General features: G+C 39.6%; 2 protein-coding genes across 2 annotated transcripts in view; one reads left to right on the top strand and one right to left on the bottom strand.

The window, feature by feature from the left end:
• Positions 1–575: 575 nt before the first annotated feature.
• On the bottom strand, positions 576–1253 carry CLDN25 (claudin 25). Its single transcript, XM_007472034.1, is given in 1 exon segment — positions 576–1253. A coding segment is annotated over 1 exon segment (678 nt).
• A 6967-nt stretch (positions 1254–8220) lies between these two features.
• ZW10 (zw10 kinetochore protein) overlaps positions 8221–22596 on the top strand; it is a 32948-nt gene continuing 18572 nt past the window's right edge. The window contains exons 1-7 of the mRNA XM_007452210.1: positions 8221–8418; positions 11073–11207; positions 15817–15918; positions 16108–16185; positions 16649–16808; positions 18297–18449; positions 18860–19051. Of these exons, the coding sequence (XP_007452272.1) occupies positions 8314–8418; positions 11073–11207; positions 15817–15918; positions 16108–16185; positions 16649–16808; positions 18297–18449; positions 18860–19051 (925 nt within the window). The 5' untranslated portion in view covers positions 8221–8313. The remainder of the gene's footprint in view (positions 8419–11072; positions 11208–15816; positions 15919–16107; positions 16186–16648; positions 16809–18296; positions 18450–18859; positions 19052–22596) is intronic.

Here is a 22596-nt window from a genome sequence, read left to right on the forward strand (position 1 = left end):
GTAAAAGACATTTCCGAGTAGCTGATAATTCTCTCCACATGTATGCCCACATTGGGCAGTCCTTGGGTACAGCCACAAGGACTGATATATTGTGAAACTCCCTTTCAAATCGTGCACCCGAGACTGAAAATGAACCCAAGGAGGGTCCCTGTCCTGAGGTGATATTATAGGCCAATAATTCATTTTCATTTGCAAAGGCATATCTTTAGCTTTTCTATCTTCATATTCCGTAGACTAGGTTTTCTAGGTTGAACGCTATTTTGTAATACTTTTTCCCTAGTAATAAAAGAATCAAGTATATAATTAATGTTATGAGTTTAAAAGTATTTTATGTAAATAAAATCTAAATCAGATAAACATGTCTCTAGAAACTATACCTTGATTTTTCATTCTGAAATTAGGATCACCATATCACCAAGATAGTCAAATTCCTGAACAAATGAGACAGTGACTACCACCTCTAAAATGAGGCAAGCAAATATAGAGTGATGGAGGATAAGGAAGAGAGAGGATTCTCCTGACATTTCTCTGTTCCATAGATTTCTTGGCAAAGCTTGTCCTAGATGAACAGGATCCTAGGTCTTGGCGTTTAGGTGGAACGAGCGATCGGACTCCTCCGCTGGAGCACAGGATGGTGGGGCTGCTGTAGGGACAGCCATCTGGACAGAGGGCACATCTTCTTTTCCCAGGCAGGCCGAGGAGATAAGGAGTAACCCACCAAGGGCCAGGAAAACACCAGCAGCCCAGCCCAGCTAGAGGGCATCTCCAAACTCCCACCAAGGCACAATCTCAGGGACGCTGTCATCTCAGAGGTCTGGGATTGCGGCACAGGCCACCCAGGAGACTGGAAAGAGGGGAGTGGCCAAAGCTGATGCCTCCAAAGCCCCTCCCAGGAGGCAAAGCCACCTCTGGAATACCCATCTGATCCTGTGAAACTGGAAGCATTGGGCCCCAAAACCAGAGAGCAGAAGCCCCAGTGGTCCCAGCCCATGGGAGGCTACCATGAGGGTGCGGGCTGCCTGGAGCTCCAGGGGCAGAGACGAGAAGGACTCAAAGGCCTTACACACAGTGGCAACTTCCTCCTGATCTACGCAGACCTCCCAAAGTCCTATGATCCAGGTCTCCATTTCGTTCAGCTCCAGACTGAGAGTTTTCCATTGGGGCAGGACGGTGGTGACACATGAACAGACACAGCCAAGCAGAGAGAGGAGCAGTCCCCCAAGCTGGGCTCTCTCACGGAAACTCCAGGCCATGGTTGCTCCCACCACAAAGGAAAGGCAGAAAGAAAAGGAGGACAGGCGGCTTGGTGACTGATCAGCAGGCAGGACTTTTGGGGAGCTGAGTGGAGTCCACTCAGCAGCTGAGGCAGGTGCCAGGAACTTGGCAAAGTTTGGGTTTAGGGGATGTGCCCAAGATTGGATGTGGGTGTGGATCCTGGGGGAGGGTCCCATGAGAGGCAAAAAAGCCAGACAGTAAGCCATCAATACATATTTGATGAGTGAATTCATACACTTAAATCACTCCCCAGTTCCGAGAAGACGAGAATGATGTTCTGGGAAAATACATTGATGTAATCTTTCTGGAGGGTAACATGACTTCATGTTTTACACTTTTAAATATCTGCATACTTTGACCCAGCACCCTACGCCCAAGAACTTACCTTAATTTACTGTGAATATATACCAATATTTATGAAAATATCCACTGAACTAGTGTTAATAATTGTATATTATTATGTACAATTTAGGCGGCTGTTTTAAATTGATGTAGAAGAAATTTTAATGACATGAAAAATGCTTTTGGGGCTTCCTTGATGGCCCAGTGGTTGAGAGTCCCCCTGCCGATGCAGGGGACACGGGTTCGTGCCCCGGTCCGGGAAGATCCCACATGCCGCGGAGCAGCTGGGCCCGTGAGCCATGGCCACTGAGCCTGCGCGTCCGGAGCCTGTGCTCCGCAAAGGGAGAGGCCACGGCAGTGAGAGGCCCGCGGATGGGAAAAAAAAAAAAAAAAAAAAAAAAAATGCTTTTGATACGTTGTTAAGTGAGAAAAGCAGTGACCAAACGGTATATAGAGTATATAGAATGCAGTTTCACTTTCACAAAAAAGCGCATATATCTGTATCTATGTGTGTGTATGTATGTATGTATCATATACCACAAAATGTCAACCATGGTTATTTTACTGGAAGGATTATGGATAGTTCTTATTTTCTTATTTGTGCTTGTCTATGTATTTTATACATTTTTACATATTTATCATTTAGTATTTTTGTAAGCAGAAGAAAAAAATTCCCGAATCCAAGGAACCTATCCAGACCCAGAATATACCAGGAGGGAAAGCCCTTCCTCCCCAGTCCCCTGCTTCTGCTGGGACAGCAGCTATAAATAGATGGTAGTCACACCAGCTTCCATTCCTATTTGTTGCTGCTGCCAAGAGACAGGTTCCGACAGGAAAGGCAATAATTTGCATTTACTGAGTGAGGCTAAATACCAGACTTTTGGCTAGATTCTTTTTTTATTTTTTAACATCTTTATTGGAGTATAATTGCTTTACAATGGTGTGTTAGTTTCTGCTTTATAACAAAGTGAATCAGTTATACATATACATATGTTCCCATATCTCTTCCCTCTTGCGTCTCTCTCCCGCCCACCCTCCCTGTCCCACCCCTCAAGGTGGTCACAAAGCACCGAGCTGATCTCCCTGTGATATGCGGCTGCTTCCCACTAGCTATCTGTTTTACGTTTGGTAATGTATATATGTCCATGCCTCTCTCTCACTTTGTCACAGCTTACCCTTCCCCCTCCCCATATCCTCAAGTCCATTCTCTAGTAGGTCTGTGTCTTTATTTCCATCTTACCCCTAGTTTCTTCATGACCTTTTTTTTTTTCTTAGATTCCATATATATGTGTGTTAGCATATGGTATTTGTTTTTCTCTTTCTGACTTACTTCTCTCTGTATGACAGACTCTAGGTCCATCCACCTCACTACAAATAACTCAATTTCGTTTCTTTTTATGGCTGAGTAATATTCCATTGTATATATGTGCCACATCTTCTTTATCCATTCATCTGTTGATGGACACTTAGGTTGCTTCCATGTCCTGGCTATTGTAAATAGAGCTGCAATGGACATTGTGGTACATGACTCTTTTTGAATTATGGTTTTCTCAGGGTATATGCCCAGTAGTGGGATTGCTGGGTCATATGGTAATTCTGTGTTTAGTTTTTTAAGGAACCTCCATACTGTTCCCCATTTATAAGCAGCTCATGCAACTCAATAGCAAAAAATCAAACAACCCAATCCAAAAATGGGCAGAAGACCTAAACAGACATTTCTCCAAAGAAGATATACAGATTGCCAACAAACACATGAAAGAATGCTCAACATCATTAATCATTAGAGAAATGCAAATCAAAACTACAATGAGATATCATCTCACACTGGTCAAAATGGCCATCATCAAAAAATCTAGAAACAATAAATGCTGGAGAGGGTGTGGAGAAAAGGGAACACTCTTGCACTGTTGGTGGGAATGTAAATTGGCTAGATTCTTTATCCTTATTTAATTTTCACACCACCGCTGTGAGATACATGTTAGGTAACTTGCCAAGGTGCACCAGCTGGCAAGCAACAGATCCAACTCCTGAGCCAGGAGGCTTGGACTGTGACATTTCCTATTTTTGTCTCCAGCACCAGAACAGAGATGCCTCCTGTGCTGCACCTGCCCACTGGTGACACAGCATGCAGGCATGGGCTCCACTTTATGGCAAAATACGGAAGAAAATTGGGATTTATTATATTGAAGACATAGATGTTGACCAATGTATTCTCCTGTACATATTTTAACCTACTGATTGCCCTGTGGTACACTACGGTGTGAAAAAGGGACATGGGATAGTCAGCAAGGAGGAAGCATCTGAAAAAGCAGTATCTTGACTTTACCTGAATGACGTCTCAACACCTAAGCAGCCTGATTAGCTTATCAGTCTTGTAGGGGTGGAAGGAGGTGAGCAGAAACTTCTGGAATGCCTTTTTTCTTTCATGTTTTATTATAGAAAATTTCAAACACACGAAAGTAGAGCAAATGGTATAGAGAAATCTGATGTACTATCACCCAGCTTCAGAAATTATCCACTCATACCAATCTGTTTTCACCCATACCTGCATCCACCACTCCCCCTCCCTCCCTTAATCCTATCTTGAAGCAAATGGGATGCTCTTTTAAATTGTAGGCTCCTTCTGCTGCTTTTATAACAAGCACATGTTCTAATCAAAACGATGGCAAAATATTATGCATCTCTGGAAAGTGTCTGCTTGTACTATATCCATCCAGATTTGTGTTTGTTACTTAGCTTCCTGAATCCAGGCATGCCACATGTGTGTGAGACATGATTGGTCAGGAGGAATCCTTTCAGACATTGTTCCTTATTTCTTCGGCTTTTCTTCAGAGCTCTTTCTTGGTAATTTATGAAAATCTGTGAGTCAGGAGAGATACAAACCACGATAAGTGTGAAATATGAAGGAGGTCGGATTAGTGAGGGAAAACAGAACCCATTCATTTGTTAATTTCTTTTTTTAAAAATTTAATTTATTTTTTATTGACGTATACTTGATTTACAATGTTGTGTTAGTTTCTGGTGTACAGCAAAGTCGTTCAGGTGTATATCTACCTATATTTCTATATATAAATATATATATTAATTCTTTTCCATTATAGTTTATTACAAGATACTGTGCTATACAGTAGGTCCTTGTTGTTTATCGGTTTTATACACAGTTTGTATCTGCTAAATCCAAACTCCTAATTTTTCCCTCCATAGCTTTCCCCTTTGGTAACCATAAGTTTGTTTTCTATGTCTGTGAGTTTGTTTCTGTCTTGTTAATAAGTTCATTTGTAACATTTTTTTAGATTCCACATATAATTGATATCATATGATATTTGTCTTTCTCTGTCTGACTTACTTCACTCAGTATGATAATCTCTAGGTCCATCCATGTTGCTGCAAAAGCCATTATTTAATTCCTTTTTATGGCTGTATATATATCCCACTGTGTGTGTGTGTGTGTGTGTGTGTATATATATATATATATATATATATATATATATATATATATGCAGTTTCATTCCTTTTCATGGCTAATATTCCATTGTATATATATATGCCACATTCTTTATCCGTTCATCTGTCAGTGGGCATTTAGGTTGCGTCTATGTCTTGACTATTGTAAATAGTGCTGCTGCGAACATTGGAGTGCATATATCTTTTCGTATATTAGTGTTTTCTCCAGATATATGCCTAGGAGTAGGATTGCTGGATCATACGGTCACTCTAGTTTTAGTTTTTTAAGGAACCTCCATACTGTTCTGCATGGTGGCTGCACCAATTTACATTCCCACCAATGTAAAGGAGGGTTCCCTTTTCTCCACATCCTCTCCAGCATTTGTTATTTGTAGACTTTTTGATGATGGTCATTCTGAACAGTGTGAGGTGACACCTCATTGTAGTTTTGATTTGCATTTCTCTAATAATTAGCGTTGCTGAACATCTTTTGATGTGCTTTTTGGCCATCTGTATGTCTTCTTTGCAGAAATGTCTATTTAGGTCTTCTGCCCATTTTTTGATTGGGTTTTTTGTTTTTGTTATTGGGTTGTATGAGCTCTTTGTGTACTTTGGAAATTAAGCCCTTGTTGGTTGCATTGTTTGCAAATATTTTCTCTGAGTCTGTAGGTTGTCTTTTCATTTTGTTTACAGTTTACTTTGCTGTGCAAAAACCTGTAAGTTTGATTAGGTCCCATTTGTTTCTTTTTGCTTTTATTTCTGCTGCCTTGGGAGACTGACCTAAGAAAATATTGCTATGATTTATGTCAGAGAATGTTTTGCCTATGTTCTCTTCTGCGAGTTTTATGGCATCATGTCTCATATTTAAGTCTTTAAGCCATTTTGAGTTTATTTTTTGTATGGTATGAGGGAGTGTTCTAACTGCATTGATTTACATGTGGCTATCCAGCTTTCCCAATACCACTTGCTGAAGAGACTTTTTTTCTCCGTTGTATATTCCTGCCTTCTTTGTAAAAGATTAGTTGACCGTATAGGTGAGTGGGTTTATTTCTGGGCTCTCTATTCTGTTCCATTGATCCATATGTCTCTTTTTGTGCCAGTACCATGCTGTTTTGATTACTGTAGCTTTGTAGTATTGTCTGAAGTCTGGGAGGGTTGTGCCTCCAGCTTTGCTCTTTTTCCTCAGGATTGCTTTGGCAATTCTGGGCCTTTTGTGGTTCCATATAAACTTTAGCATTATTTGTTCTAGTTCTGTGAAAAATTTCGTGGGTAATTGGAGAGGGATCTCATTAAATCTGTAGATTGCTTTGAATAGTATGGCCATTTTAACAATATTAATTCTTCTAATCCAAGAGCTGTTAATTTCTTTTTATTTGCTCAAGTGTTCATTCATGCCTGCATGCATTGTCTGTCTGTGTGTAGCAATCTTACTCCATTCCCTATGCTCTTTTTCCTCCTTCCTGAGTCTGGCTCTCCCCTGTCTCTTCCTGGAAACTTGAGGAATAGTCCTTAGCTTATCCAGTGCTCAGGGAGAGGTGGAGCTTCTGCAGTTGTGTTTGTGGGTATTCATGGCTTAATTTCCTGGAGGAAGATTCCAGAACCTCAACCTGACACCTCCTTCCATTCTTAGTTCAGATTCCTTATTACTGTGGAACCTCCCTGATTCAATCAGAGACTGGGTGCTCCGCTGCCAATATTTCCTCTGCCCTTTGTACCTCCTTAGAGGTGGATTAAGCTTCCAGGCCTGTTACTTGCACAGACCCCTTCCAAGGCCTGCACTTAATTTTGTATTTGTTATTTTATATTCTTTTCCTTAAAGAGTCCTCCGCCTCCTGGCAAGTGTGTAAAATTTAGGCCCTACCACATCTGGATCAATCCCTCATCTACCTCAAAGATAGTAATGATCATATTTTCCTGAGATTATTTATTCACATATTTTGGATTCCCAGCCTAGCACAGTGTCCGTCATATAATAGTTGCTCAATAAATATGTGATACAAATTTTCAGGAATTTCATTTGCAGGTCCTTCTTTCTCACTGGGCATTTATTATTAGTAGCATTTAGAATTCAAGGAGAGGCTGACAGGTCTACCAAACAGAAGTTATGGCTTCTCCTCTCAACCCCCTTTGCTCATGTCACAGGAAGCTGCCCCTGCGTCACTAGGAGAAGCAGATTGTTCCACAGGCACTTAAAATTGACAGGCACCTTAGTGTCAGCACCTACTTGGGGGTCCACCCTCACAAGCTACCTTTAAAAAATTTTAAAAAGCATTTTAATCAAGGCAGTACATGTTTATTGTAGAAAAATAGAAAAAACAGGGGAAAGAAGAGAATAAATACCATAAATTCACCACTAAGAGAGTTAAATTGGTGTACTTCCTTTACCTTTACCTCTATATATGTATCTATATCTATTTATTTTGTAATACTGTACATAGTATATTGTGAAAATCTTTTAGTATGTAACGCATTTATATGCATATATGTATACATACATACATATATCTTATAGTATGTAACACATTTAAATAATGAAACAATTTTTTTAAAGTTTTGATAAAATTGATTTGTAATCTCTGATAGAAAGTGCTAAGTATCATGTTCCATTCCATACAGTACTAACGTTATTTATACCTAGGTAATATAAATAATATAAACTTATAATATATTTAATAGATGTTATATATGTGTATATATATATATATATATATATATACTATATATAAAAGGAGTGCAATTATGAGCATACTTTTATTTATAATGAGGTGATTCCACTTCCTTGCACAACTGCAGAGGGCACCATTCACATAAACTCTGACGGCCACTGAGGCCCATGAGAATGAATATTTAACGAAAAAAGATCAAGATGGGCTCGTTAGGTCTTCAGGCTAGATAAATTTCACAGGTGAGCGTTTTGAAGCTGAGAAAAGTTCAGTCGTGACTGGTTATTAAATAAAAACATTTTTCTTCTAGTGAAAACCCGGCGGGAAAAGGCAAACTATTTGAAAATGAGCAAGGAGAAAACGCGTCTCCGCACAGTTTGCCAACTACGGGACACCGTGAACAGTCCACGCTAGGATAGCCGCGGTGCCTACTGGGAGTTGTAGTGCGGGCCTCGCTTTTCGTGCGGAGGTCTGGGCCCCGCGAGACTCCGTTTCCCGGCAGGCCGCGCGCCAAGGCCTCCGGCGGGACTGGAGCTGCCGCGCTGGCTACAAGCGAGTGACCCTGTCCGGGTTGGTTCTTGTGGTGGCGATGGCCTCGTTCGTGACGGAAGTCCTGGCACACTCGGGGAGGCTGGAGAAGGAGGATTTGTGCACTCGGATCAGCCGCCTGACCCAGCGGGTGGAGGAGATCAAGGTGAAGCCGGGGCAGCTGGCGGCTGGCTATAAAGGGACGGAGGGGGGAGTAGAGCCATGGCAGCCAGAGTGGATGCCAGCGGTCAGGCGTGGGAGCCGAGTGGGAGGAATGAGGAGTGGGAGGGCTGGGAGGTATGTGGGCCGAGGAGGGGGCTTAGAAGGAAGCCCAGACCGGGGTTGGGGACTGCGGAGGAGAGGAGGCGGGACAGTGGAGAGGAAGAGGCGGGGACTGGGGCAGCGTTGGGAGTGGGGTTAGTCTGGGGAGGGATGGGGAAGTCGAGGGCGAAGGCCGAGGAGACCAGCAGGGCAGGGGAAGTGGGACTGGAAGCCCGAGGTTTCTAGGGAGGGAGCATAGGAGCGGGATAGAAATGAGGGCAATCCCGACCACCCCTCCTCTGTCCGATTTGTGGATGAATATAATGGCTTTGGGAGGACTGTGCCGTTATCCTCCCTCCCTGAAATTTTTGTTATTAAAACCTATCGATATTATTAAACTCTCTTCTCCACCTCCAGGCCCTTGAGACTACGATGGGTGTTATAAAACACGTGAATAGCACTTCTTTGGACCCTGCTGTCTTGAGACTGATACAAAAACAAAAGGCACAAACCACACGCAGTTCCACTTTGTACTGCTATCTTTACCCTACATTTGTATTTGCCCACATCTTTGTTGCTTTCATTTAAAAAGATGTGCACATATATATGGAATCTAAAAAAAAAATGGTCTCTCAAACTTAGGGGCAGGGCAGGAATAGACACAGATGTAGAGAATGGACTTGAGGACACGGGGAGGGGGAAGGGTTAGCTGGGACAAAGTGAGAGAGTGGCATGGACATATATACACTACCAAACATAAAATAGCTAGCTAGTGGGAAGCAGCCGCATAGCACAGGGAGATCAGCTCGGTGGTTTGTGTCGACCTAGAGGGGTGGGATAGGGAGGGTGGGCAAGAGGTGCAAGAGGGAGGAGATATGGGGGATATATGTATGCATATAGCTGATTCACTTTGTTATACAGCAGAAACTAACACACCATTGTAAAGCAATTATACTCCAATAAAGATGTTAAAAAAATGAAAATAAAAAGATGTGTACCCGTGTAGGTCTGGATTTAAGGGAGCAATTTTGGCACTGTACCATAAAGGCACAAAAATGGTTTTATTTTACCAAAATGATTTCCTAAATGTTAAGTATTCATGTCACTGGCATCTATTCTTTAATATGGCTTTAGGATTTTTCATCACTTTTTTTTTTTTTTTTTGCGGTACGCGGGCCTCTCACTGTTGTGGCCTCTCCCGTTGCGGAGCACAGGCTCCGGACGTGCAGGCCCAGCCGCCGTGGCTCACGGGCCCAGCCACTCCGCGGCATGTGGGATCTTCCCGGACCAGGGCACGAACCTGTGTCCCCTGCATCGGCAGGCGGACTCTCAAGCACTGCGCCACCAGGGAAGCCCCATCACTTTTTATATGATGGAAAGAGGGCAGGCTATTAAGCTACTTTAACATGGCACTCAAGGCTTCTCCCTTTTCTGGACCTAACTTCCCTTTCACTAGTTTATTTTCCCTGACTTGAATCTTCAGACAGTTGAGAATTACTTTTTATACTCCAAACAGGCCCACTTTTTTCCTAGTTCCCAGATTTTACTTATGTTGCCGTTTCTCCATCTTTAACCTATTATTATTTCTACTCATTTTTCAAGTTCCATCTCAAATATAGTTCCCTGCATGAAAAATATCCCCATTTTCCCTCAGGCAGAGGTGCTCTGTTTCCCACTTGTGCTCCTGGAGGACATTAACTCTGTTGCTATGTTACATTTCTCTGTTCTGTATTCTGATTACTTAAGTGCATACTGTCTTTCCTACCTAAAAGGAATTTATTTGTGTGCAAGCATAATTTATTCCTGTGTCTTTCAAAGCATTGACTAATTCAGTGCAAAGTATTCAATAATTTGTTTATTAAATTAGTTTGCATTAAAGGAGATAATGGAACTCAAATCAGTTTAGGGTTTTAAGGGACTTCCATGGCGGTCCAGTGGTTGAGACTTCGCCTTCCAATGCAGAGGGTGCGAGTTCAATCCCTGGTTGGGGAGCCAAGATCCCACATGCCTCGTGGCCAAAAAACCAAAACATAAAGCAGAAGCAGTATTGTAACAAATTCAATAAAGACTTTAAAAATGGTCCATATCAAAAAAAAATCTTAAAAAAAATTTAAGGTTTTAAGATTAGGCCTTACAATTTTATAAGCAAGAGAATAGAAATTCATAAATCCATTGAGGTATACAGATTATGGATTTAATTTATCCATTTACTTTTTTTTCTATTAGGTGTGATTAAAATTAGTGGCTATAGTCTGAGCTGATAACAGTTCAAAAGGAGAATTTTTGTCTCTTCGTTTCTCTTTTTCAGTGTTTGTACAACTCTTGGGCACTGTTGGGATTTGGTGATCATTGCCTTCTTGCACCCTAGTAGTGTTATGGGACTCTTAACGGTGGGAGAAATGTTTTTTGAGGAAACCCGTTGGCTTGGAGGGAAGGTGAATGGGTGTGGGTAACTGGCAAGAAGGGCCTAACTTGGAAGATACCTAATATAAGATGAGCTATGTATTTTAACAGAGTTCCCTACTCATCTCATTGTAATTTTTCCATCCTATATAATAGGGCGAGGTATGCAGTATGATCAGCAAGAAGTACAGTGAATTCCTGCCTAGCATGCAAAGTGCACAGGACCTGGTTACCCAGGTGGATAAGCTATCTGACGACATTGACCTGCTGAAATCCAGGATAGAGAGTGAGGTAAGAATAGTTTGTTATATAGGGTCGGTTTGTAGGGAGGCAGTTCAACTTCCTGATTTCTAAGACAATTCAGTTTTATACAACTTTTAAAGACCTCACTTTCCTTATTGGTAAATGGAAGTTGAATTAGATGATTTTAGGGTAACGTCCAGTTTTAAAATACAAATATTTTCCAAAACTATACTTTAAACAATTTCTTTTTTATGGTAAAAAAAAAAACATTTTAAGCTATAATAATAATGTCTTATATTTTAATAGCACTTTATAAATTAAAAAATCTCAGGATTTTATTGTCTTCATAATAAAACAAAAACAGGTGAAGCATAGAAGTGTATAATTTGACCTTTTCCCTTATCATCTCCTACTTTAAAATGCTTATCTCTCTTAATGGGCAGCATTCTCTTATATCTGCAGCTGGCCTCAGCATATTAAAGCTTCAGCACAATCTTTTCTTTCGGCCTTCTTCTGGAAAATTGGCTCAGATCGCCAATCACAACCACTCTACTTCCTGTCATAAAGCCACTTTCCCTGGACATGCAGAGAATCCCTGCCCGTCTTGTACTGTGTCACTTTCTGGGGCTAGTGCTTGCTATACTTCTTATGGAAAGTCTGGCAGGTTTTAAGAATGTTCATCACGTTTGCCAGAGCGCTGTCATTGCAAAGAAGTAAGCCTGTCTGGAAACAGGAATATCCATTTTATAATTAAAAAAATATTTTTCACATATATTATCTCACCAGGATTTTTCCCTTGCTGTTTCCTTTTAGGAAAAAAAAGCAGTTGAAAAAAATCAAGCTGATAGTAGAGATTTAAATAAAGTAGGTGTCTTGTCCCTCAATTTCTAAATTATCAGTCAGGGTTCATTGATATCCAAAATCAGGATGTTGAGGTACTCTCAAGGTCCTAAGGGAAAGACACCAAATCTCTTCTCTATGTGATAGTTACCAAAGAAGGAAAGGGAACAGATGTATTTTTAAAAATTCTCTATAAAAACTTGAATCACAAGGGGAGAAACCACTAGCTACCTAGAAAATCTATTTAACAGTGAGTTTACCAGTCATTCTGGTTAGAGGTTTTAATAAAAATAAATCCATTACTCTACAACTCTGGCGCAGTTCAGATAATATTTTCAAAGTGTATTTGTCAGACAAATGAGTCAACAATGCAATCTTAGACTGTGCTGTTAGAAATGAAGTGTCTGGAACAAGAGAGTAATGGGCTCTTTGTACGTTTTGCTGGCCAGATTATGGCTGGTGAAATTTATTCAGTTCTGGTTGTTACGTTTTGAAAGGTGACTGGTCTTGATGAGAGGGTCCAGGCCTGAGCACTGTACCATCTGAAGAACAATGACGAAACTCAGGGTGTTTAGCTTCAATGAAAAACACTTCCAATATTTGCAGTCCAGTATTTTCATATGGGAGGAAGATTCAAATTTATGGCTAGAGAAGGGGAATTAGATTCAATAGGTGGACATTATAAAGGTGTTTATTGAGTTTATATATATATTTTTGTTTATATATATATATATTTGATATATTTATTGAGCATCTGCAGGTTGCCAGATACTGTGGTAGTTGGTGAACTAGACAGTGTTTTATTTCAAAATGTGAATCTCATGCCTGTTACAGATGAATAAAATAGTGTGATATACACTAAAATTGGAATAATCCAGTTAAAGAGAGCAGATGTAGCTAAGGATGGCTTCCTGTAGGAAGTAGTGTCCAAACCAAAATCTGAAGTGGCGGGTGATTAAGCAAAAGATGAAGGAGGAATGTTTAGGCAGGCATAGGGGACAGCATGGTAGAGGCATGGAGGTAGTGGAGAGGTGTCACTTCTGGAGAGCTGCAGGTATTCCATATGACAGATGTTTAGAGAGTGTGGTGGGAGGAGACATGAGATGAGATTAAAAAGGTAAGCAAGGACTGTGTGTATCCGTTTAAGTAGTAAGGATGTTATCTTGATTGCCCTGTGGAAGCCATGGAGGAGTTTAAGCAGGGGAGTGATGTCAGATTTGAGTTTTAGGAATCCCATTCTGCTTGCAGTCTGAAGAAAGGACTTGAGGGAAAAGAGACGGCGCTTAAAGCATTAGGAGGCAGTTAAAGTAATCAGGCAAGACAGGATGCAACCTGCTCCATCGTCAATCGCAGTGGGGGTGGAGAAAAGTGGACGAATCCTAGGGACTTTCAAAAGATATAGGATCTCTGGGATTTGTTGATATGGGGGCTGAAAGACTGCGGAGTCAAAGATAACTGGGGAACTAGGTCATTGATGTGTCATTCACTGAAACAGAATCTAGAGGAGGAGTAGGTTTTTGTTGCGTTTAAATAGGGGGTGCCTGTGGGGTATACAAATGGAGCTGCACAGTCGGATTGTATGAAGTTGGAGGCTAGACCCTTGTAAAGAAAGATGGGGCCGGGCGGGAACTTGAAATGCAGTGGCTCAGACAAGATACATATTTTTCAATCGTAGTGTCTAGGCTAGCAGGCTGATTCTGCAACCCAGGGCCTGGCTACTGTAGTGTAGTCTGTGTCAAGAACTGTGAAGGACAGTTTGTTACTCACAGTGGTAGCTAGAGGATGAACGTTTTTGCACAGTGCTGCAAGCCCCAGTTTCTACAGGACAGTGTGCAGTGGGCTGTATGGATAGAAGAGAACTTCTGTGCTTATGGAACCTGAACCTTTTCTAACGGGTAGTGAGCATGCTGGCGTTTTGCTGTGGAGGAAAACGCCATCTCTATTTTTCAAGCTGTTGACTACACAAACATTTTTGAAAAGATAGTCCAGAACAAAAGACAGTCAATTGCTTCACTTGCAAGATAGTGCAGAAATGTGAGACTCCTAAAGAATTGTCTTCCAACGGTCTGTAGGGCAGCGGAATTGGCAACATCTGGTGGCTTGTTAGACGTGAAGGATCTCAGGCCCCATCCCAGACCTACTGAATCAGAATCTCCACTTTAATAAGATTCACCAAGCAATATGTATGTATGCATGTTATAGTTTGAGAAACACTGCTCTAGGATTTTGTTGTTTGCATGGTTGAAGTTGGTCTTTCCCCATGTCCAGTTATAGCTGCAGGTTAAGGTCAAATAGAGGGAATAGAGGAGACACATCTGTTTTCTTAAGACTTGGAAATGGTACACATCACTTCTGCTTATATTGCATTGGTGGGATCTTAGACACGTGGTCACACCTGACTGTGCAGGGCACTAGTACATATAGTCTAGCTGCATAGCCTTGCGCTGTTACTGTGGGAGAGTGGGAGAATGGATTTTAGAGGATAGTTTGCATGTCACACCATCCATATACATATTTGGATGTTAGGAAAATGGTGTGGACATGAGGTAGCTGCACTTAGAAGTTGAAGCTATGGGAATGGATGAGATTGCCCAGAGAGCGTGGAGAGCAGGGCTTTTCAGTACAGGCACAGCTGGTATTTGGGGCTGGACGTTCTTTGCTGTGGGGGCCTATCCGGTACACTGGAAGGTGTTCAGTACTAACCCTGGCCTCTACTCACTAGGTGCTAGTAGAGCGCCCTCTATCGTGGCACGCCAGATGTCTCTAGACATTGCCAAACGTCCCTGGATCAGGGTGGGGTCAAAAAAAACGTTTATTTTTTGAGAACCGTTGGTTCAGAGTAATGAGAGGGCCAGGGAGAAAGGAATATCAGCGTGTGTAAAGTGATCAGAGGGGGAAATTTCGCTCCCAAAAGAAGATGAAAAGGAATGGCCAAAGAACCAGGAGGAAAATGAGTAGATATTGGTGTCATAGAACTAAGGGAAGGAAAGTAGCAGTGTACTGATGCAAGGTAATACTGGGGACATATGCTTTGGATTTAACAGCAAGGATTTGATTGGTATTTTGGCACCAATTGCTTTGGAACAGCTTTGGTGGAATGGCGGGGGTAGAAACCAGATCACGTGTTATAGAGTGAATGAGAGGTGAGAAAGTAAAGACAGTGAGTGTGGATCACTCTTGCAAGAAGCTTGTTTGTGAGAGGGAAGAGAGAAATCAAGTAGCTACCGAGAAATAGGGTGGTTGCTAAGGTGGAGGATACTTTTTCATAGAGTTGGGGGGAGATTTTAAATCATATTTAAATCTGATGGGAGGAGCGATGCTCTAATAGGTATTCACATAATTGGAATGGAGAATGACTTAGGGAGAAGTAAAAGATAGAGAAGAGAGGAAATAATTGATAGTGCAAAGTCCCTGAAAAGGTGGGACAGAATGGGATTCTCACTCAACGTAGAGAAATCTTTCTATTAGTTAGAACTATTCAACTGAAGAATGAATTATCACTTGGCAGTGGAGATACCAGTAATCCAGGTGGATGAGTTCTTTGATGAAAGATAACTGCTTAAACTAAGAATACATGGTGACACGAGGATATTATGTTGATGGGAACGGGTATTCCTGCATAGGATAAGGGTTTGGGCTAAGTGGATCACTTAAAGTCTCTTCCTACTACATTCTGTGATTTTTATTCCAGTCTTAACCAGCATTTAAATTTCATCATCAATTATATTCACCTAATAAAGCTTATTGATTACAGTAAAAGTTTCATTTCTTAAGTATAGTATAGCTTAAAAGTACTTGTCTTTGGTGTGTGACTTAGGTCCGCCGGGATCTTCACGTATCAACTGCTGAATTTACAGACTTGAAGCAACAGTTGGAAAGAGACTCAGTAGTCCTAAGTTTACTTAGACAGCTACACGAGGTCAGTATACTCAAATCAAACTTTAGTGTTTTGGTGGTGAGAAAGTTACTTTTTTTTCCAATTGTCTTATCATTCAATGGGTATCCCCTATGTGGTATTTTTTCACAGTTTAAAAATAAACAAGCAGACAGACTTGAAATAGTAGGGTGTATAAAATAAAATACCTGATAACTATACTTATCTTTTCAGTTTTCTACTGCTATTGAGGAATATAATTGTGCATTGGCAGAGAAGAAGTATGTTACTGCTGCTCAGCGTCTGGAAGAGGTATTAAACACTTTCTCTGAAGCATGAGCAATTAATACTATTCTTCTTTAAAAAAATTTATTTATTGGCTGTATTGGGTCTTTGTTGCTGCGCGTGGGCTTTCTCTAGTTGCAGCGAGTGGGGGCTACTTTTCATTGCAGTGGCTTCTCTCGCTGTGGAGCACGGGCTGTAGGTGCGCGGGTTTCAGTAGTTGTGGCACGCGGGCTCTAGAGCACAGGCTCAGTAGTTGTAGCTCACGGGCTTAGTTGCTCCACTGCATGTGGCATCTTCCCGGACCAGGGCTCGAACCCATGTACCCTACATTGGCAGGCAGATTCTTAACCACTGTGCCACCAGAGAAGTCCAGTACTATTCTTGTTTTAAGTAAATTTTGTGTTGCATGTATTCCTTATCATTATACAAATATATTCTAATTGCCTAGAGTCCAGATGAAATGTTAACAGTGATTCCATTTCACTACCAGGCACAGATATGCTTGAAGTTATTAAAATCCAGAAAATGCTTTGATTTAAAAATACTGAAATCTCTCAGCATGGAGCTTACAGTACAGAAACAGAACATACTTTATCACCTTGGAGAAGAGTGGCAGAAGCTGATTGTATGGAAGTTCCCACCATCAAAAGGTGCTGCTGACCTCAGGTGGACTGCTTTGCTTAATCTGCCTGAACCAGTTTGGCCTCTGAATATATTCCAAATATTTTATGTTGGGAGAGAGGAAGGTTTCATTTATTAATCTCCCAATTCTATATTGAGTTCTCATGTTAAGCAGAATGCTTGTTAGGACCAAAATGCTTGTTACTTCCCGTGCATTTCTCTTTCTGTCCCTTTCACTGGGAAGGAGCAGAGAAGAGAGAAGATGATTGGGAGGGGTCCAGGTGGTGTGGCTGTGGTAGAGGAGGTGGTAGCACTTTAAGACCACGCGGTTTCCACTGCATCGTAGGATGTGCCCATTCCCAAAGCTCTAATCCCAACAGTTTATCTTTTCTAGAAAGCTTGAAGAAGCTGTTCAACCATTCTTTCTCGCTTGGAGTTTGGCCCAGTTTTTTTCAGTCCTTGGAGAAAAATGGTGACAAAATCATGAGATGGGGGTTGCTTTGCAAGATGAAGAAGTAGGATAACTCTGGCCCTGGCTTTTATTTATACTACTTGGCTCTCAGCCCCTCTGCCCACCTCTGGGTGTGAACCCTCTTTGATATCTTGTTTACACAAAGTAAAACCTCTGAGGGTATATGGGAAAGACATGCCATTAAACCTGGTATATTTTCCAGCATTTAATCTTGAAATTTAGTCTGTTTCAGGGGAAATCTCATAGTCTCCCCTTGCTCCCTTTCCCATATCCACTATGGCCTTCAAATACATTGTATATGTATGTGTGTACACACACGCATGCACATACACACACTCAAACACACATACCCCACCCTGTATGTATTAGGTATTTTCAAGGAAGTCATCTAGAAAATTTTAGATTCTATTTCCAAGCAGACTGTAAAATTAAGAGAAGGTGGCAGGTGTGTTAATTCTTTGTCGTAACGCACCCTGTTAAACTTGTTTGGCAGGTTGTTCTCTTTACTGCATAAGAGGGAACATAGAATAGGAGGCCTTAATTGAAACTAGGATCTCACTTTTTATTCTTTGCCTTCATTCTGTCATTCAGCACATTCTTTTTTTTAATTGAAGTATGGTTGATTTACAATGTTGTGTTAATTTCTGCTGTACAGCAAAGTGATTCAGTTATAAATATAAATACATACTTTTTAATATTCTATTCCATTATGGTTTATCACAGGATATTGAATATAGTTCCCTGTGCTATACAGTAAGACCTTGTTGTTTATCCATTCTCAACACATATTTAGTAAGGAGTTATTGTATGCACATCATCTTACTTTGGCACTCAGTTTGATTCTTTGAACATACCAAAGGAAATAATTTCCTGTTTTAAAGTGATGCCAAGGACATGTATGTAGTAATTCATATTTGATTGCATTAGAAGTGTATTGTAGTAAAACCACATATTTAGGACTCTTAGTAGACGGTGGGCTCTCAGGAATAGAAATGGGAACATCTTGTATTGCTGAGACAGCTGATATTTTTTCCCTTTTTCTTAGATATCAGCAACTTGGAATCTTGCCTACAAACAGAACTTCATTTATGCACTGAGCCATCTCAGAAAGAAGAGAAGACCCCTGTGCCACCCATCAGTTCTGTCCTCTTGGCATTTTCTCTTCTTGGGGAGCTACATACCAAGCTTAAGTCATTTGGTAAGGCATAATACTTTGTTTCATTTACATGAAATTTCAGAAGGTCCATTGTTAAAGGAATGAAAGAAAAATTATCAGTATTCTCTGAATAATACTGATGATGGATCACAGGGTTTGGCCTCATGATTTATCAAGTGGAATTGTATAAATATTACACTTTTCATTAAGGGCTTAGATCCTTTCCTTTTTTCTTTTTTTTTTTTAAGTAGCTGCTGGTATTTATTTTATTTGATTTTTTTGAATAATTTAAATAAAAATCTATAGACAATCTGGGAAACTTCAGTGGGAAAACCTGCAATGCATAATGGGTGTTGTGTAATGTCATGGTATATGTATTTTTGTTGTCAGGCTCGAAGATCTTTTTTTTTGTGAAGTGATTTATTTTTTATGAGTGTTCATAAAACTTTCAGGTCAGATGCTGCTGAAGTATATCCTTAGGCCTCTGGCATCTTGCCCATCCCTTTTTGCTGTGATAGAAAGCCAACCTAACATCATTATCATTCGTTTTGAATCTGTGATGACTGACTTGGAACATCCATCGCCATCTGAAGTTTTTGCCAAGATCAGACTGGTACTGGAAGTGGTCCAGAAACAGCTTCTAGGTATGTATCCCCAAGGCAGTGCTTTTGTATTTTAGAGAAGTCGATATGGTTTTTGAAAGTAAATATTATTTTAAAGTAGATAAAAATGTCAGCAATCGGAGTGAATGGCGAATCAGATGTGAGTAAATTATGTCATGGGAACAAAGTAGTTACCTTTTTATTTCTTGCTCTATTTTGCATACCTTCTCTGCCCTGTGTTGACAAGTAGGGTCTTTAGTGGTGCCCTAGAGTCTGTGTTTGTAATATTTAGTTGAATTTTGGGATGCATTTCCCTCATGGGACTTCTAGGAACATCACATTTTGGGACTCTTGCTTTAGTTATATGAGAAGCAGAAATGAACCAAGTGCTGTTTTATATCTTTTGATGGGAAAATCCCCATCAACCTAGTTGATATAAACAAAATAGGTTTAACATAGGCAATGAATTTCATTCCATCTCAGCTTACTGGTTAGATCTTTATATATTCACCCTTGAAATAGTTTCTGTGTTGCTTGAATCATTTTTTGGCTGTCACACTATTAAAAGTAAAATTTCTTCTGGTATTTTGTTATAATACTGTTGTTTTTAGTCTATTTGACTTACCTTCTTTTTGCTTTTCTCAGTTGTCTTATTGAATAGTCAAATTAAGCATTCTTGCTGTGGAGAAAATGAAAAAGAAATGCTGCTATTGTTTGTATGCCTTCCTGGCAGTCAACATAATTTATTTATATATAAATTTATTTTTTTTAATCGAAGTATAGTTGATTTACAATGTTTTGCCAATCTCTGCTGTACAGCAAAGTGACTCAGTTATACACATACAGACATTCTTTATTTATATATAAATAATTTATATGTAGAGCAAGGAATTCTTTCTAGTTTTTTTTTTGGCGGTACGCGGACCTCTCACTGTTGTGGCCTCTCCCGTTGCGGAGCACAGGCTCCGGACGCGCAGGCTCAGTGGCCATGGCTCACGGGCCCAGCCGCTCCGCGGCATGTGGGATCTTCCCGGACCGGGGCACGAACCCGCGTCCCCTGCATTGGCAGGCGGACTCTCAACCACTGCGCCACCAGGGAAGCCCTCTTTCTAGTTTCGACAGCAGAGAATAAAGAATTTTAAGACTTGCATAAATTACAAAAATCCAGGGTAGTTTTCTTCTTATTCCTTTACTTAGGGAGATAATACACCCTTATTTTTATTAGATATAAAAAAAAAAGTTGTAAGCAAAGTATCCAAGGATTGGAAGGAACTAGAAAGGTGACGCAATACAGATATCTCTGATGCTCGACTCTCCTCTGTAACACTCCCATCAGTTGGTCATATAACAAACCTGAGCACCTTTAGTGAGAGGGAACTCACTTCCTCTTGAGGCATTCCATCCTACCTCTGGACAACTCTGAGTACTATGGAGTTTTTGTTTGTTGGTTTTTAAAAAATATTGTATCTTCTTTCCTAAATGCTATTGCCAAAATGACCATTTTGGAAATTAAATCTTTAGGGTAGTTGTTTAAAAAATATTTTCAAAATATATGCCCTGTAATATCTGCTTTACTGATGCTGTTTCTAGTATGTGGAGCTATATAGAAGTCTAATTCTTATTACACATGACGGACTTTCAGATTCTTTATAGTGGCTATTATTATGTTGCCTACATCTTATCACCAGTATAAAACATCTTTAGTTTTATTTTTTTAATGAAATAGTTTTTTAAGTTCCTCTTATCTTCACTGATCTTCTGTGAATATATTCCATTTCTTCCATAGTCCTTTTATTAAAGTATGGTGTTCAAAACAGAACAGAGTATTCTAAGTATAGTCCGAACCAATTCAGAACAGGATTGTTCACACCCTCATTCTCAGTTTCATGCTTCTGTTAGTGTAGCCAAAGGCTGTTATTACACAGTTAACTTATTGAGCTTGATGTCAGTGAAAATCCTATGTCATAATCAATGCAAACTGCTACTTTCCCATCTTGTACTTGATTTTTTGGCATTAACATTAATCTTTGTTAAATTTTACTTGATAAAATTTTACAATATCCTTTCTACTTCATATCAAATGCATAATTGATAATCATGTTTTCTTACAGTTTAATCTGAGTCAGTGATGGTACTATTACCTAGGATAGGGCTAGATCAGAGGGTGCTCTGGGGAATTCCAGTAGAAACCTCTTTCCAGTTTGACGTTGGTCCATTTAAGTATTCAACCTGGTGTTTTATTTGTAAGTTTTCTTAGTACCTAGGATATGCAGAGCAGAAGACAACTCACTGTTGCTAGGTGCTCTTCTAATCTCTTTAATATCTTTCAGTCAGTATTCCCTTCCTTCATCTTCTTGCCCTAAATAAGACCTGAGGATCATATTTTGTGGCCTTAGTTCTTTTTGGAATCCTCTACTTTCTTTGGATTTTAGTTATTTGGAAACTTCATAAAGATTTTTGCCTTTCGTCTTACGTTTGTCTTTGGTTTTATGCTCTTTTCATCTTTTAAATATGTATTTTTTTCTCCCAAGTTTTCTGTATTACTAAGCATCATTGTACCAACAGCAAAGGAGCTTTTAAAAGAGGAGAAAAAAAATTCTTTTGGAAATAATTTGGCAAAATATATAAAAAGCCTTAAAATGTTTATATCCTTTAAACCAAGGTTTCAGCTTCTAGGAGTCTGCCTTGAAGAAATAATCTCAAATATATAAAACCATTTATGTATAAGGATGTTCATCATAATGTTACTTATAATATTGAAATACTGGAAAGTCATAAAATCTTGACGAATAGGGAAATGATGAAGTAAAGTATACAGCTGTATAATAGACCACTTTGCATAATTATGTTATACTTTATTGATTTTTTTTAAAGTAATTAATTTTGAAGCTAATTGCTTCTAAAAAGCCAGCAACAAGCATCTATTAAAGGATTAAAAACTTTATTTCCATTAAAATCAGTTTTAAGTCAGGAATGCACATTATTATTAATATTCATTAACATTGTTTTAGGGGTTATGGCTGATGCAAAGAAGAGAAAATAAGTATGAATATTAAAATAAGGAGAAGAATTTATCTTTACTTTTAAATGATGTAATTGTATACCTAGAAAAACAAAAGACTACTAAAACTTTCATAATTAGTAAGACATTTACTAAGTTGTCTAGGTACAGTATAAATCTATAGAAATCAGTTTCTCTCCAAACTAGTAACAATCAGTTATAAATTAAAATATAAATATATCTTATTTATAATGGCAATAAAATCTATGAAATTCTTAAAAGATAAACTTAATAAGAATGGGAAGAATACATGTAAAGGAAAGCATAAAACTTATTGAGGGCATAAAGTAAGGGGAGGCTATCGTGGATTAGAAGACAGTCTCAAAAAATTGTCAACTCAATTCCAAAATAATGTATAAATTTAATACATTCCCAATCAGATTCTTGTTATATATTTTTCCAACTTGACAAATTAATTACTCTAGAGCTTACATCAAAAAATATATTTATGAGACTTGCTAATAAAGATTTGCAAAACGGTAGTTGGAGAATTTTATAATTAAAACCGTGTTCTTGACATAAGAAG

The sequence above is a fragment of the Lipotes vexillifer genome, unplaced genomic scaffold (assembly GCF_000442215.2).
Source record: "Lipotes vexillifer unplaced genomic scaffold, Lipotes_vexillifer_v1.1 scaffold743, whole genome shotgun sequence".
Lineage (NCBI taxonomy): Eukaryota > Metazoa > Chordata > Mammalia > Artiodactyla > Lipotidae > Lipotes > Lipotes vexillifer.